General features: G+C 35.1%; 1 protein-coding gene across 1 annotated transcript; it reads left to right on the top strand.

The window, feature by feature from the left end:
• Positions 1-651: 651 nt before the first annotated feature.
• Positions 652-12,055, top strand: LOC139121115 (alkaline ceramidase 2-like). The gene is made up of 4 exons (XM_070685762.1): positions 652-1,093; positions 6,919-7,175; positions 7,952-8,089; positions 9,218-12,055. Exons 1-4 carry the CDS (start codon positions 968-970, stop codon positions 9,534-9,536), a joined length of 840 nt encoding a protein of 279 aa, XP_070541863.1. The 5' UTR covers positions 652-967; the 3' UTR covers positions 9,537-12,055.
• The last annotated feature ends 2,613 nt before the right edge of the window (positions 12,056-14,668 follow it).

Raw genomic sequence — 14,668 nt, forward strand, 5'->3', positions numbered from 1 at the left:
AAAAAACACCATTGTAATCTCTATTTTTCAAAAGCTCCAATGGCAGGAGGGGGACACCCCTCCTGACCTCCCCCTTCAAAATACTCCCCAAGTATCACCAAATAACACCATTGTAATCTCTATTTTCAAAAGCTCCAACAGCAGCAGGGGGACACCCCTCTCCTGACCTCCCCCCCCCCCCACCCGTGACCGCTTGCGTGGCCACTTGTGGTGCTTTGCACCACATCTTTGCCCTCTTTATCTTCAGACAGCGACGAACTAAAAAAAAATTATAAATCTGAAAATTTACTCTGAAAAAAAGAATTTTCACAGCTAATCTCATTTGGAAAAAAAAAATTTCAGAAATTTACAATAGTAAAAAAAAAATTTTCACAATTTCATTGTGACCACCCCCCCTCCCAAGGTCTAATGGTCCATCCCTTAGTCTTTTTCGTTCAACAGGTCAGAGTGCAGTGCTAGCCTCGTTCGTGCCCTAAGTTTTGTTCAATTTTTATTAGCTCATCTGTATAGGTATAAGATGATAAATTTTCATATAAGCTTTTGAAAGTTATTTAAATATTTACAAAAATGAAACAATATTACACTTTAGTGATAAATATTAAACTACATGACAAACAAATGACGTACAAATAATTCAGCCTGTCCAACTTTGTTTATAACACAGACTTCCGGTCGCGTGGGTATTTCTCATTGCGACATACGTTAACATGATGGCATCAACAGGGCGCAATGACAAAGGAGCAGTTGTGTCGCAGTACAGCTATAAGCATACTGGGCTTTGTGCGCCAGGCCACCGAGGGTGTTGACAGTCTGGCCAGTATCCTCACTGAACTGCCGCGTGTTATCTGCCAATGGTAGCCACGACTACTAACTTGTAATAAATAATTTCGTCAAGTTAAAGTTTTACCAAGTTGTGTTTGATTATCACCCTATTGTTGTTAATTTTTCACCGCATCCTTCCCGCGACATGGTTCAGATGGAAAATATCGACGCAGAGGAGATGATCCGACAACTGCAACGCGGCAGTTCCGATGTGGACTGGTGCGAAGTCAACTATAACATCGTCCCAGGAATCGCGGAATTTTTCAATACGGTAAAACATCATTTTCCCGAGTTTCCTTTAACAGAAATATATCATTGGGATAATTATTCTCTTTCGAAGTATGCTTTAAATCGGCATTTTTATAACTCACAATTTTTCATTGCATTGATGATAAGATTTCCATTTATTTGAAAAACGTTGTCAATAATTGACTTATTTTTATCCGTTCGTACCTTAATTGCGGAATTGCGAAAAACAACGTGCTCATTAGTCAGAGTGCATAAATTAATCTTACTAATCAGACTAATGAATGAACGAATTTCAGGGACAAGGTCAACGATGATTTAGTGCAACCTTAAATTGCGTGGGCCCATCATTTTGTCCTGTTTGGTTTTTTCGATTTCAATCATTCATCGAAGGGTTAATTTTGTTCATAATATGAGATAAAATTTTCAATGACGAAGCGTAAGCGGGTATGTGCGTGCGTCATCTGTGACGTTGTCTGAATTATGCAAAATTAATTCTTTGTAAACAATGTTTACGCAACTTGAACATTATTAACAATGTCGACTCATTGACAAGACAACTTGTTCTCTAATTGCTCTGAGTCCGTCACAATCCGGGACGAAACGTGCACATGAGCATTTTCATTTTCATTGAACAGGATCATCAAGGATTAATTTTGAAAACAATTGTTTTTCGTTCACACTTAGGCCTATTCATTTTCGGCAATATTATTGGAATTTCCTCTTATCACCATTCAAATTTGCTTTGGGGTTCCTCATATTATTTTAAGTTCATAATCTTTTCCAAACTTCAAGATGTGCCGTAAAAGTTAAAAGTTGATCCAAGCTGCAGTAGAAGAAATGTGCAATTGAACAACCAGTTCTGGTGTAGTACTTGTGAGAGGCAAACCTGAGCATATTCTGGAAAAGATTGTGACAATAATAACTTCAAAAAATAGGCCATGTTCCTGGTTTTCATAATTTTGCTTATCAGTATGTGTAAATTTAAAGGTAAACAAAATGATATCTTACATATCAATACTGGGGTTACGGCCAAACAATTACCAATATATATCTCACAAGGACAATAAGACGGTAGAGCAGATGAAATTCAGATGACGTGGTAGACAATCTATTGTACATTTTTTGTTGTTATGAAAATAATCCGTCCGAATGTTTATTGTTTGCGAAATACCTTCATAAACATTTATAGATAAGTTTGCAATTTAAATGAAGTTTCTGTCCAGTGCAAATTGCACAACTTCATGTAATGTTTTCATTGTGCTAGAGGCATTGAATTTGAAAGCCATCATCATAATATAGTACAGGGCTCGGGATTAACTTTTTCCCCTGGTAGTCCACTTGGACTACCATTTTCTGAAGTTGGTAGCCCAGTGACAATGGTTGGTAGCCCATGTATATTTCAGTTCAGGGATATCTTTTTTCGTTAACCAGACAAGAAAAAGCTAATTTTCAAGATTCTGCCCGTAAAGTGAATTGTCTAGTCATTTTGATGTGAAAATTACACACCTTTAATACTCAAGGAAACAGGTATAATGGACGTTAGTGAAAGTTTGGTGGCCTTTTGACAACAGGTTTCAATGTCACAGTTCATGCAAATTTTGACAACCGTCATGACAACGATATGACCTTCTCAGCACTGAGACACACTGTAGACCACGGGCTTTCAATAGGGAGGAGGCATTGTTTCTGTGTAATTGTGATTGATATATTATGATCAAAATGCACCAAAAATGCATTTTCATAGGCTAACATTTCCTGTGCCTGTCATTCAAGTACGGCAGTTCAGATATAGAAACTTTGTTGCAGAGTTCTGCCGCACGGTAATTGTCTAGTTTGCACAAAGTCATAGTCTGGTCTTTCTGTGTTCAGCTGGGTTTGACTGCATTTAGCTGGTCGCAAAGTGATAGACCGGACATGGCATGCCAAGTACTGGCTGAATTTCAGGTCCCGGGCTTTGGTAGTCTGAGTGGGCAACCATTTTATGGATTTTGGTAGCCCCAGAGAAAAGTTGGTAGTCTGTGGATGCGGGACTACCGCTAATTTCGAGCCCTGTAGTACAAAGTGTTTGCTCAAAATGAAGAAGTGGTATATATCAATAATGATTATGACATCATGATAGTACACTAGATAAAGAAATAAATGGTGTAAATATTGAACATGTCCAATGAAACTTGAATTTGTTTTGAATTTTGTACAGGTGTTAATGTGCTAAACATTATTTTCAACTTCAAGGTAGTCCCCGTGCACAAATTTACAGGAAGAAAATGGAACCCAGGGTTTTTCGTTGACACAAACTTCGTGCACTACGGAATGGACCATTAGATTTGTAGGGGTGTATTCAGAAAATTGAGACAAGATCTGCAAAGCAAATATTGCTAAGCTTTGTATAAGTTCTGATTGTTGAAGGAAATTAGTGTGAATTTGGTAAAAAGCACACGATGTTGTACAAATATCTGAAAAACGTTTGGTCATTTTAATCATTATGCTAAAAGTTGCTTGTCTGCATCCCTACCACCCCTTTCATAACAAATGGAATGGTCAATCTCTAATTGCCCAGCTTCAGTTTAGCAATGAATTCAACATGACATTTTTGACAGGTTCAGTTGTTATGTCTGCCAAACAAGATTGAACTCATCAAAACCAAGAATTTAATATTATTGTAACAAGACTTTACGACAATATTTACCTCGTATGCAATCAGGGCTTTAGTAACTATCTGTAAAACTAGGACTTTAATAGCCCATGGTGTCCATGATTATGGGTAGTATGACCATACCTAGCTCCGCATGGCAGGGCTGTGTGTTACGGGAGTTATACGGCCTCAACCACTGTGGTGGGAGGCCGTATAATGCCGGTAACACACAGCCCTGCCATGCGGAGCTAGACCATACCCTGCTTAGATCTCTTCCCATCCTGGTAGCCTGTGGTTACAAATCCTGAATTTCTTTATCAATTTAATGTCTGAAGACTGTTTTTCATGTAACCATGTTTAAGTTGATTATTAGCCCCTGTGACTTCCCTTGCAAAAGCTTGGCACTTTACATAATTTGTAACTATTTACTAGTTGGATGTTTACAGTACCATAGTAACCATACAAGTCATTAGCGGAAGTCAAAGAGATACCTGGGAGGTGACACCTAGTGACAAAACTCTTTGGCCTTAAACCCATGAATGTGACTGAGTGGTCCTTATATTGAAATTGTTACAAATGCTGCAAGTGTTTGTTACATTTTCTTGAATATACTTTCACTTTGAGTAACAAATATACTAAAAAGTAATGTTCAGATATTGCAACATTGTTGCAATAAGGAAACCAAAAGAACTCTTTTCTGTTGATATCTGTGGCTCATTACTTACAAATTGTGCTATCTCTCTCTTGGTTAACAGTCAAAGTTGCACCAGAAAATTAAGTGTGTATTATCATTATTGTTGTTGTTGTTGTTAATATTATTATAACAAATATAGTATGAGAAAATTAAGAAAACATTTGCAAAGACTGTTTGCAAAATATATCTTCAGCATTTAATGTAACAACATACCCATAAACAATCACTGATTAAGGACTACAGAACAATTTCAACACATCAGATAATTGGCAATTGACATGAGGCATTTTTGAAAAATAAAATAAAAGCAAATTAATGAATATAAAAGGCAATTCAAAGAGCTACAATTGTTATTTTTGCTATATTCTTTATGAATCTTGCAAAACACCTCAGATAGAAATCCAACTGTTTGTGATTATCATTAGTAACTCTACAGGGCAGATAAAGAGAAACGTATACCTGCAAAATTTATGGATGTCTGCATTTAATTTTGGTGGTAATGGTAGAAGTGTCTGCTTCTTTTTGTCACCATGCTGGTTCCTTATCCTTAAATAGATAATAGAACCGTTGATTGAAATGTTTATTTTGGATCTTCAATTTTGTTCCAAAAATTCCTACCCTCAAATACTGACCTGACTAAAGAGGTGGTGTGGCCTAGCAACAGTATGCCCCACCCAATGAGTATATAAATGTATGTGTACTGATAGTACAGGTACACCACTGGCTTCTCCAAATATTTGATGAAGCACAAGGCTCCTTGTTACTGATTGTTTTGAGTTACATCTGATAACAGTCATAAGCTTAATAATTTACTTATTAAATGCAGTTATGATTATCAGCACTGGTTGTCAACATGTTGTGACAGTCACTGGGGTGCACTGAAAAAAAAATTATTATTTATTGCCATGTCATCTCAAATATTTCATATAATGTCATGACCCAGCCTAAAATGTACCTTTGAAGATGTATACAGTAGCTACAAATCCTTACTAGTAAAAGACCAACACATGTAAAGGCAATTGAAACTTTCCCTTCCTTTTCCTCCTCATCCCTTTCCCTTCCCCCTCCTCTACCAGAGTCCCTCTTTACAAAAATGTAAATAAACAACTGTATAAAAAGGTCCATATGTACTGAAATTGACATCATTCTCAGTATTCAGTTTTCTCTCAAATCTAACTCACTTATAAGTTTAATATTTATTCACGTGGCTAAAGACTGCTTGGCATTATCTTTATTTCATCTAATCTCTAGACTACATCAGGTAATCAGGATTTTAATGTAGTGTTTGCTGTCTGTTTGACTTGGAGTACTGGTAGGTTGGATTCTAGCCAAAACAAAATGAAACAAAAGTTAAACCTCTATACATTTCTAGAGAGTTGTTTCCACAATTTAACGTTCTATATTGTGAATTATCCTGGATGTTTGGATATTTCTCTATGGAAAGGTCAATAGGACTTTTAATATAAATGCAGTGACATGCAATGAAAGGAGTATTGTATTAAAAATTGATATTTATAAATGTTCTTGTCTTTGTTTGACATTCAGATTTGGAAAATAAAAAAAGGCTAAATGGTCGAGCTACAGTGTTTTTGACAATCAGGGACTTTGATTCAAGAGTTGCAGATTGAAACATTATTACTGATAGAGAGATATTTGTTTGGTTTGACCATGTAACAGGTTGTACAATGACATTTAATACCAAAGGGATACAAAATGGTTTACAGCAGATGGGCCCAGACACTGGCTGTTGCCATGTGGCTGTGCAAACAGACTGCTATTTCAAAACAGTCAACAATAACTAGGATAGATATACACTACAGTAGCTATGCTTATACTTGTCTCAGAGCTATTTCACTATATGCTGAAGATTATGTAGCAATTGCAATGCAATTAGTGGTAGTACATGCTAAAAAAAAATCTTTGTACTCATCAAATTTCCAAAATTCACTAGTTTGCCGGCCCAGTAAATGCAAAAAAGTGCTAGCCCAAACAGAAAATTGCTAGCCCATGGGTCAGGGTCAATGGATTTGCTTGCCCCTGCATCAACAGTGGCAACTCAACGTCTATATTGGGAAACTTTCTTACCTTAGAATGCCATGACATCAATGCACATATATGTGAACGTTGTGTATCAGTGTTGGTCATTTTATGAATAAATTGAAACTTAGAGTTGGGGAACATATTAAGTAAAATAGAAGTGGAACATCGACGGATAAAATGAAATCTTGTCATGAATGTGAATTAAAGAATTGCCCCAGTGAATTGCAATGTGTATTTTTCACATCTCTTTCATATTCTCATTTCCAAAGCAAATAATGTAAAAACTTATTATTTAACACAAATTTACTATGGCCATAATTTACTAGGAAAGAAGAATATTCAAGTAATAGGGCAAATTTGTAGGTGGGAGATCTAAATATGTTTCTTTTAGAAAATGGGAAATTATAATTCTTATATCTGTTTATTTTGCATACTGAAAGCAATTGCCAATATTTCTCTTTATTATTTTTCTCTCGTACAGATCAGTAATGTTCTGTTTTTCCTGCTGCCACCAGTGTTGATCTACCTCTTCAGGCAATATGCCAAACAGGTGAACAGTGGTGTCAACATAGTCTGGGTTCTCCTGGTGGTCGTTGGCGCATGCTCCGCGTACTTCCATGCTACTCTGAGTCTCGTCGGTCAGCTGCTTGATGAGCTCTCCATCATATGGGTCATCATGTGGGCTCTAGCGATGTGGTTTCCAAGACGATATTATCCGGCAAGTCTGAACGGAGACAGGTAGGTGTTGTATATGATGATTTTCCCAACCTCACCCTAATTGCACTGAGGGTTGCCACTTGCGCACTTTTACCCCAGTCTTTTATCATTTAATTATGTTAAATCTGTGTGCAGCCCTAACACTGAGATATTTATTCTTTTATTAGAAAATCTGTTGATACTCAAATCATTCTGACAGCTTACTCACTGAGGTTTACAACTTGCTGAATACAGATTTATAAATCATAAGTAGACTGTGATGCTTATTACTGTGATGCTTACTTACTGTGATGCTTATTTCTACTAACATAAAAGGCACACACAAGGTACTTTTCAACAGTTTATCTGGGAGCAGTTATTGACACAGTGAAGTTGGTTACATTTCAAGTTGTAATTTGAGACTAATTATAAAAATATATGTGATAATGAATATTTCTGATAGTAAAAATCAACAATTTCTTGTTTGTAGGTTTCAGGTAAATACAAATACACAAATTAAAAAAAAATCGACGAACTGAAGAAATATTCATAATTTTGGTTTCTCACAAGATTAAAATTTTCATGCATTTACATATTCTAAATAATGCTGATCACTTTCAAGAAAATGGAACAATATTAAAAGGAATTCATGGTGACATATATTTAACTATCAAAAACTGAAACTTATTCATTGCAAACTTTTCCAATCAATTACATTCATCTCCTACTTCTGTATGCTGTAAATGCCTGCACTCTCTAACAATTTTTGTTGTAAATTTATAACATGCTTGTAAATTTCAATTGCTTATTATTTACAGGAATAAGTTCAAGGGTATTGTACTCTGCGTCACCTTTGTTGGGACAGCTATGGCCTGTTTGCACCCAGCTGTCAATCACCTTGTTCTGATCACCTTTGTCATTCCGTGTGGCGTACTCTTCGGCATCGAACTGAAAAGGTAAAGAATAACATGTAGCTCATCCAAGTAAAATAAGATGTTCTTTGCCGTAAATTCAAAGACAGCTTTTACACATTAAATATTCGGCTGCATAAATATAAGTGTTGTGTGTCATAGTTCACAGAAAATGGCAACTCAAACTTTAATTTGAACAATTGTCTTATCCCAGGGTCTGATGGTCAGAGAAAAAAACTCATATTTTGTTGCTTTGAAATGGAAATAAAATGCAAGAAAGCATAAACAGTCAGTAGTAGAATACCATTAGAATTATTCTGATATGAATATACCACAAGATCTGTGTCATAAACAACATCCTATGGCGACATTCAGATATTGAATGCTGGAATAATTGTTACCATTACTTCCATATCTGACCAAAGAGGGCGCTGTTTGCTAAAAAAGATTATGGTGATTAAAATTTTATCTTTCCTCATGGATGAATACATTACATTTAACTTATGATGAACAAAGCTCAGGATTTTATCACAAAGTTTTCAAGCCTTGTAAGACTTGAAGGAGAAGGATGCACCCTGAATGAATTTATATATGATGATATTTTAGTTAAATGACTGATTTTTGTGTTCAGACAAGTTGCTTTGTAATTTTGTTCAAACGCTTGACTCATTCACAGTTATGTATATTTGTTTTATGTGCCACTTTGTTGGAATAAATTTATCTTTTCCAAAAAAAGAATTATGCCATATTCAAGTCAAAATAAAAAAAACTGTATGATTCTTAGTCATTTGACGGCAACCATAATTTTGTAGAGTTCAATTTATTTCCTGTCTAAAAGCAGTAAATCTGGCCTTTAAAGATGTGAACTAAATTTCAACAAGGATGCAATATATATTAAATGCATAAAGAAGTGTTTCAGCAATTTGTACAGTCAGCATAAATGTTTACTAGACCTATAGACATTTCAAATTTGTAATATTGACCAATGTGATGATAATCCAGAAATTTTAGGAAACGAAAACTGTAATGTCATGACTTTGTCAGAGTAACAAGATTGACAAAATATCGGAATGAAATCAAGTAATATTTTGTTAAATTTCCAGAAATTTTTTTTATCTATATGTGAAACTATGATCATAACATGGACAATATATCAAATAACTTTCTACTTAGATGTGGATGCAGTCGTGTGTACCGCCTTGGACTTGTGAGCGTGGTGTACGTCATATTTGCTGTGACTGTCTGGTTAAGTGACAGGCTGAACTGTGAATTATGGACAAAACTGAAATTTCCCTATCTCCATAGCCTGTGGCACATTTTCATCTTCCAAGGAGCCTACCTAAGTTGCGTCGTCTTCGCTTACTTTGATGCTACAGCTGAAGTCCCGGAGCAAGCACCGACTTTGAAATATTGGCCTAATGACTCATGGGAGTTTTTTGGTATTCCCTATGTCTTTCTAAAATGTTCCGGCACCAAGCCAATGTACTGCTAGATTTCAGACATCTAAGTTATGTTATTTATATTAGGGCAATTGTGGGATGTATTTTTGGTCAAATTTTACTATTATATTGAGTAAAAGACCATTCAATTGGATAATTGTGTCATTTTAAAACAATTACTGCTAGCCAATCGAATGCAGCTGACATGGGGAATTTATCAATCTGCTGCTTTATGAAAAATCCGCAATTCATATTGATGTGTTATCAGGTATTTTGTTGTATTAAAAAGCGCAGTTGCCTTTTCTACCCCTCAAATCATGTGGAAATGCCATAATTATTAAACATGTCAATACAGACTGCAAATGACCTATTGTCATTGACTGCAGTTTAATTATAGTCTGGACTGGGATTCAGTTGTCAACAAAAACACTGAATGTACTGGCAAAGCCAAAACTTTGTACTTCAACATTCTATAGAAAGATGATAAAACTGTATACTTGGTTGTATTGAACAATACTAACGAAAAAGTTATCAAAATTACTGATGAAATGTTATCAAACTCTGCACTGCAGAGCTATTATTCTTTTGACATCACAACTTCTAGGTCAAATTTGTACATAATGTGAAGAAGCATTGGTTGTGCATATATATATCAACCCATTGCGTTAATCGTTGAAAGGGTAATTGGGCTCTCCATGTTAAAGATATAGAGAGAGTAAAATAAGGTCTTGAGTAATTAGAATGCTGCAGGGTATAGTGCCCATTGTCATGCTCGGTGACCTTTGAACCTTACAAACAATTGTTCTCACATAGAGATCATAATGGAAGTTTATATAATATATGTGTAAGTTAAGAAAAGGTTTATCTTCTTTATTGATCAAAGTAATGTGTTAAATTGGAATCAAAACGTTGCTGATTTTCATTTCATTAATGTTTGATCAAGCCATCATTTCAAGTAGGTTTAGGCACTGATCAACTGATAAAATCCTAGATAATTGTTTCATGCCTATATTCAGCAGCTTAAACGATGTATGATAAGGAGTCAGATTTCCATTTTCTTCTGAAATCATGCACACATCCATGACTGTTAGTGCTGTGATGACAGATTTTTTTGTAAAGCAAAAGTGTCAAAGTGTTTTTGCAGCTGCTACCAAGATGATATTGCTAGTGTTCTGTCGGCCTGTATTGAGATGCATCTGGATGAAGTCAACTCAACTTCTCAACAAAAGTTTAAAAACTTGACAGAAGTTGCAATCTCTTGACAGCAGTGCATGCTGTCAAGAGATTGGAACTTCTTCTCCCAAAGGAGGAAAGCTAAATAATAAAGGAAGTTACGTTCTCCTTGAAAAAAATGAATATACTAATAGAAGTTCAGAGCAAGGAATGTTCACAGGGCAAAATTCAGTATTAATGTACAAATGAAAATAAAATTTACAAATATCTTTTTGAAATCTAAAATGGATACCTCTCTATAGGTTGATGGGGTTCTATATTTGCAATTTTACTATGATTTTTACCTACAGAAATTGCTAAGCTATTGATATTAATGGAATATTTACAAGTATAGAATTCACAGGGATAATTTACAATATTAAAGAAAGGGTATATGATCATTTTGAGAATCACTTTGTGACCTCATTTAGAGGGATATTGTATTTTAAGAATTACATGTATGTCCCTTCCTACAAATTAAGATATTGAGTCTCATATTTTATGAGTGAACCTTGAAAGATGGAGCACTTGTTTGTTAAATCTTTCCTCAAGTGTAATTGAAGTTGTTTCTTTCTTTTTGAAATGAAATGTGCAATGATGACTACCGGTATAGTCTACACACTTTCCATTATATTAAATGCTATTTTTGTGCACCATGTACAAATTATTGTACTCATGAATTAAAATGTTCAGTGGGTCATAAATAGAAAAAACATGGGATAAGCAGTTGGCGAAGAGACTCAAATTTTTGAGTTGATATACAGACATATAAAGTTTAAATTAAAGTTCTATTAGATTAACGGAGAAAATAACACAGTAACAGCTCTGTTTTGAGACCTACCTCAAGTTTTATAAGTTGACAAACTAACGTCTGTGGTTGGTAGATGCATGCATGGTCAGTTTTCACCTGATTAAAATCAGATCCCGTAGAGATGGTGATATTTCCACTATCACTTGTTCTTTGCTGTTTTTCAGCAGCTGATTATCACCTCTCCTCTACAGGGAGGCAATAATTGCTGTTTCTACTGTTGATTTTAATCAGATGGGGGTAGTTTTGATCTTTCAGGACCATCAGATTGGAAATCTACTTGTACTCATTTTTGACCAGCTGTCTCTTTCCTATCACATTGGCGTTACCATTCACTACTATATACCATTGTTTTTTATATAACTTTAGTTTCCATTGTTTTAATTTGTATTATTGTATTGTATTGTATTGTACTTTACTCTGGTCTTGTTTTGTTTTGTTTTCAGTACAAAGACATCTCCTACTATATATTGTAATGGTGCTTTCTCAATTGGGAATTGTTGGTAAGAATTGATGCAACTCAAAAGAAAATAAAACCATGAAAACACAGAACACCATAGCACATGTGTAGTCATTAACCCCTCATCTCTGTTTTCCTCTGTAGAGGTCCAATTCATTCACATAAAAACCAAAAAGGATAAATTATTGTGATACCATGATGGTGATTAGGTGTCACAAAGTCTTTTCTCAACCAAAGAAATTTTGTCTTTTAAATTTTGTCTTTAAAACTTTGTTAGTGTTGCAGTGAAATTGTAACATTTATTCGATTTTAGATGGCTTAAGGTAGTATGCACCTCGAAAAGAGAAAGACTTAAACATTTGCTCAAACTTTCCTGAATGAAACTTTCAGTTATTTTCCTACCAAATCAAGAATAAAAATCAGGGGTCACCATGCAAAGTTTAGTATTAGAGAAACATTACTTGTACCCAACATTTACAGATATTTGAAATTCAAAATTGCTGCCATTCCTGTGTTAATTAACTTTAGGTGGAAAAATAAAATGTTTGATTTTCGAAAAATTAAAGGAGATGGTGAAAATATTTCTTACTCCAAGCACATTAAAATGAGAGCCCAAGTGGTAGATCAGAAAAGAATTGTAAAAATTTGAGAATCAAAATATCTGTTCACTGAGGTGCAGTCGACCGTAAGTGCGGAAGCAATGAACACTTTTCTAACTACTGTTAATCTACCACACACTCTTACGCAAACGTGGTAGTTAACTACCAGTCTTTAGACATTCCAGAGATCTCCATTGGGCACAACTCTCCCACACCTAATGAAGTAAATGAAATCAGATTTTGAGACAATGTAGCTTCTAAATTTGTTGTACATGTGTGATACATAGTGTTGATTTTTGTCCATATGTATGTGTCAGGCCAATGATTACAGAAATTTATGTGAGTTTTTCGTTAGTTCCATCTAATACAACTAAATAAATGGTGACCTTGACTCAGATCATAGACCCTCGAGGGTCTATATGCTCAGATGAAGTGAACTCCTTTCTCAGTAATTTCTCCAGGTTTCTCTCATAAGGTGGGAATGTTGCCCACACTGCTTTAAAATCTAGAGGGGATTAATTTGAATCTGATTGAGGGGGGACAAGAATAAGTACTTAAGTTCTGCAAATTCAAATTTTTTAATGTATTAGTAAACATAGCATAAATATCAATAAAAGATTCTCCTGTTTCTTTCTTTTTTACATCCAGTTAATGTTGACTAAATTAGAAACCTACACAAATTCTTCACACTTCATTCATTCAGGTTCAAATGCAGTTTATAAGGAGACAAACTCTCATTGATAGTCTTTTAGCTAGTATCACATCCTGTAGATAGGAAGCTGGTATACATGCTGTGGTTACAGATAGTGGGTTAAATAAAAATGATGTTCAACATCCACTTTTTGTCTGTATAGCCATAGTGTGGAATGCCACTATTTATACTCTGCTCTGTAAAAGAGGGGCGACATGTTGTGCATTTGTTTTTTAGTTGGTCACTATGATTGCAGGTAGGGAATCGTATTATCACACACTTTGAGAAAAAACTGCACTATTGTCTATACATGATGGGACACATACAAGGAGAGTTCATGGTCAGCATTTCACGGAAAATATTTCATGTGGCAGAAATATGGATTTTCAAAAGTTCAGAAAATATGCCTATTTATACCCAGTTTTGCTAGCCTGGCCAAAGTAAGTCGTGACCTAGATTTGCTGGCCTCTGACAGTGTGGAAGATAATAGGGACTGGTCAGTTTCTTCAGCTGTGGGGGGGGGGGGGTGTCAGTGTGTTTTTGAATTTCGACACTGCTCATACTTGTCTAAAATGCAATATCATACGTTCCACGAATTTCATCATTCAGTTGCATTCTTCGGTGTACCCTTTGGGCGCGCAATATTAATAATCAGACATATTTTTCAGCGCATCTGAACGGCTGTATCAGACATATATATATATCAGAGATATCTGTCTGTTTTAAATTTGTTGGCGTGCCCTTTGGGCGCATGACATAAATATATGTATCAGAGATATCTTGATGTGTAATATGTTTCAGGTGCGAAGGGTGCGACACTTTAATAATTCGGAAATATATGTCATAGATATCTTTATGTTTGCAAAGTGAAAGTCTGTTTTGCAAAGTGTACCATTAGGAAATCTGCAGTTCATATAAAAAGCATGACAAATTTCTGATTCTCTTCTGTTTTCTCTATCAGAATATAGTATAAGAAAGAAACATGCACTAATATTTCACAAGATATTTGATACAGTGACAAAATATTTTTTGTTCTTGTTGATGCAACTATTTTCCTTTGTGTTGCAGGTTTTCTTTAAAAAGGTGCTTTTTTCACGACTAAGTGATAGTTTACAAAAGCTCCCTTATATTGCAGTCCTAAAATTATCATCAGATAATTGCTATAATAAATTGTTTTAAACCAAGAATTTGAATTAAGGTTTATAAATATTGCACTTTTTTCAAACTTAAAATGACAAACTTTGGTTGTCATTCTCTTGTCTAATTTCCTTTGTTATGTCCTGTCAGTAATATTAATATCCTTCATATGAGAAGAAACAGGTGCAACTGCATCCTGCAGCTTGCATTCATGCTATTCTGGATGAACATGTGTCTCCTTTATCATATGAGAAAGTTTCACACAATTGCTAGATTCT

The sequence above is a fragment of the Ptychodera flava genome, chromosome 21 (genome assembly GCF_041260155.1).
Source record: "Ptychodera flava strain L36383 chromosome 21, AS_Pfla_20210202, whole genome shotgun sequence".
Classification (NCBI taxonomy): Eukaryota; Metazoa; Hemichordata; class Enteropneusta; family Ptychoderidae; genus Ptychodera; species Ptychodera flava.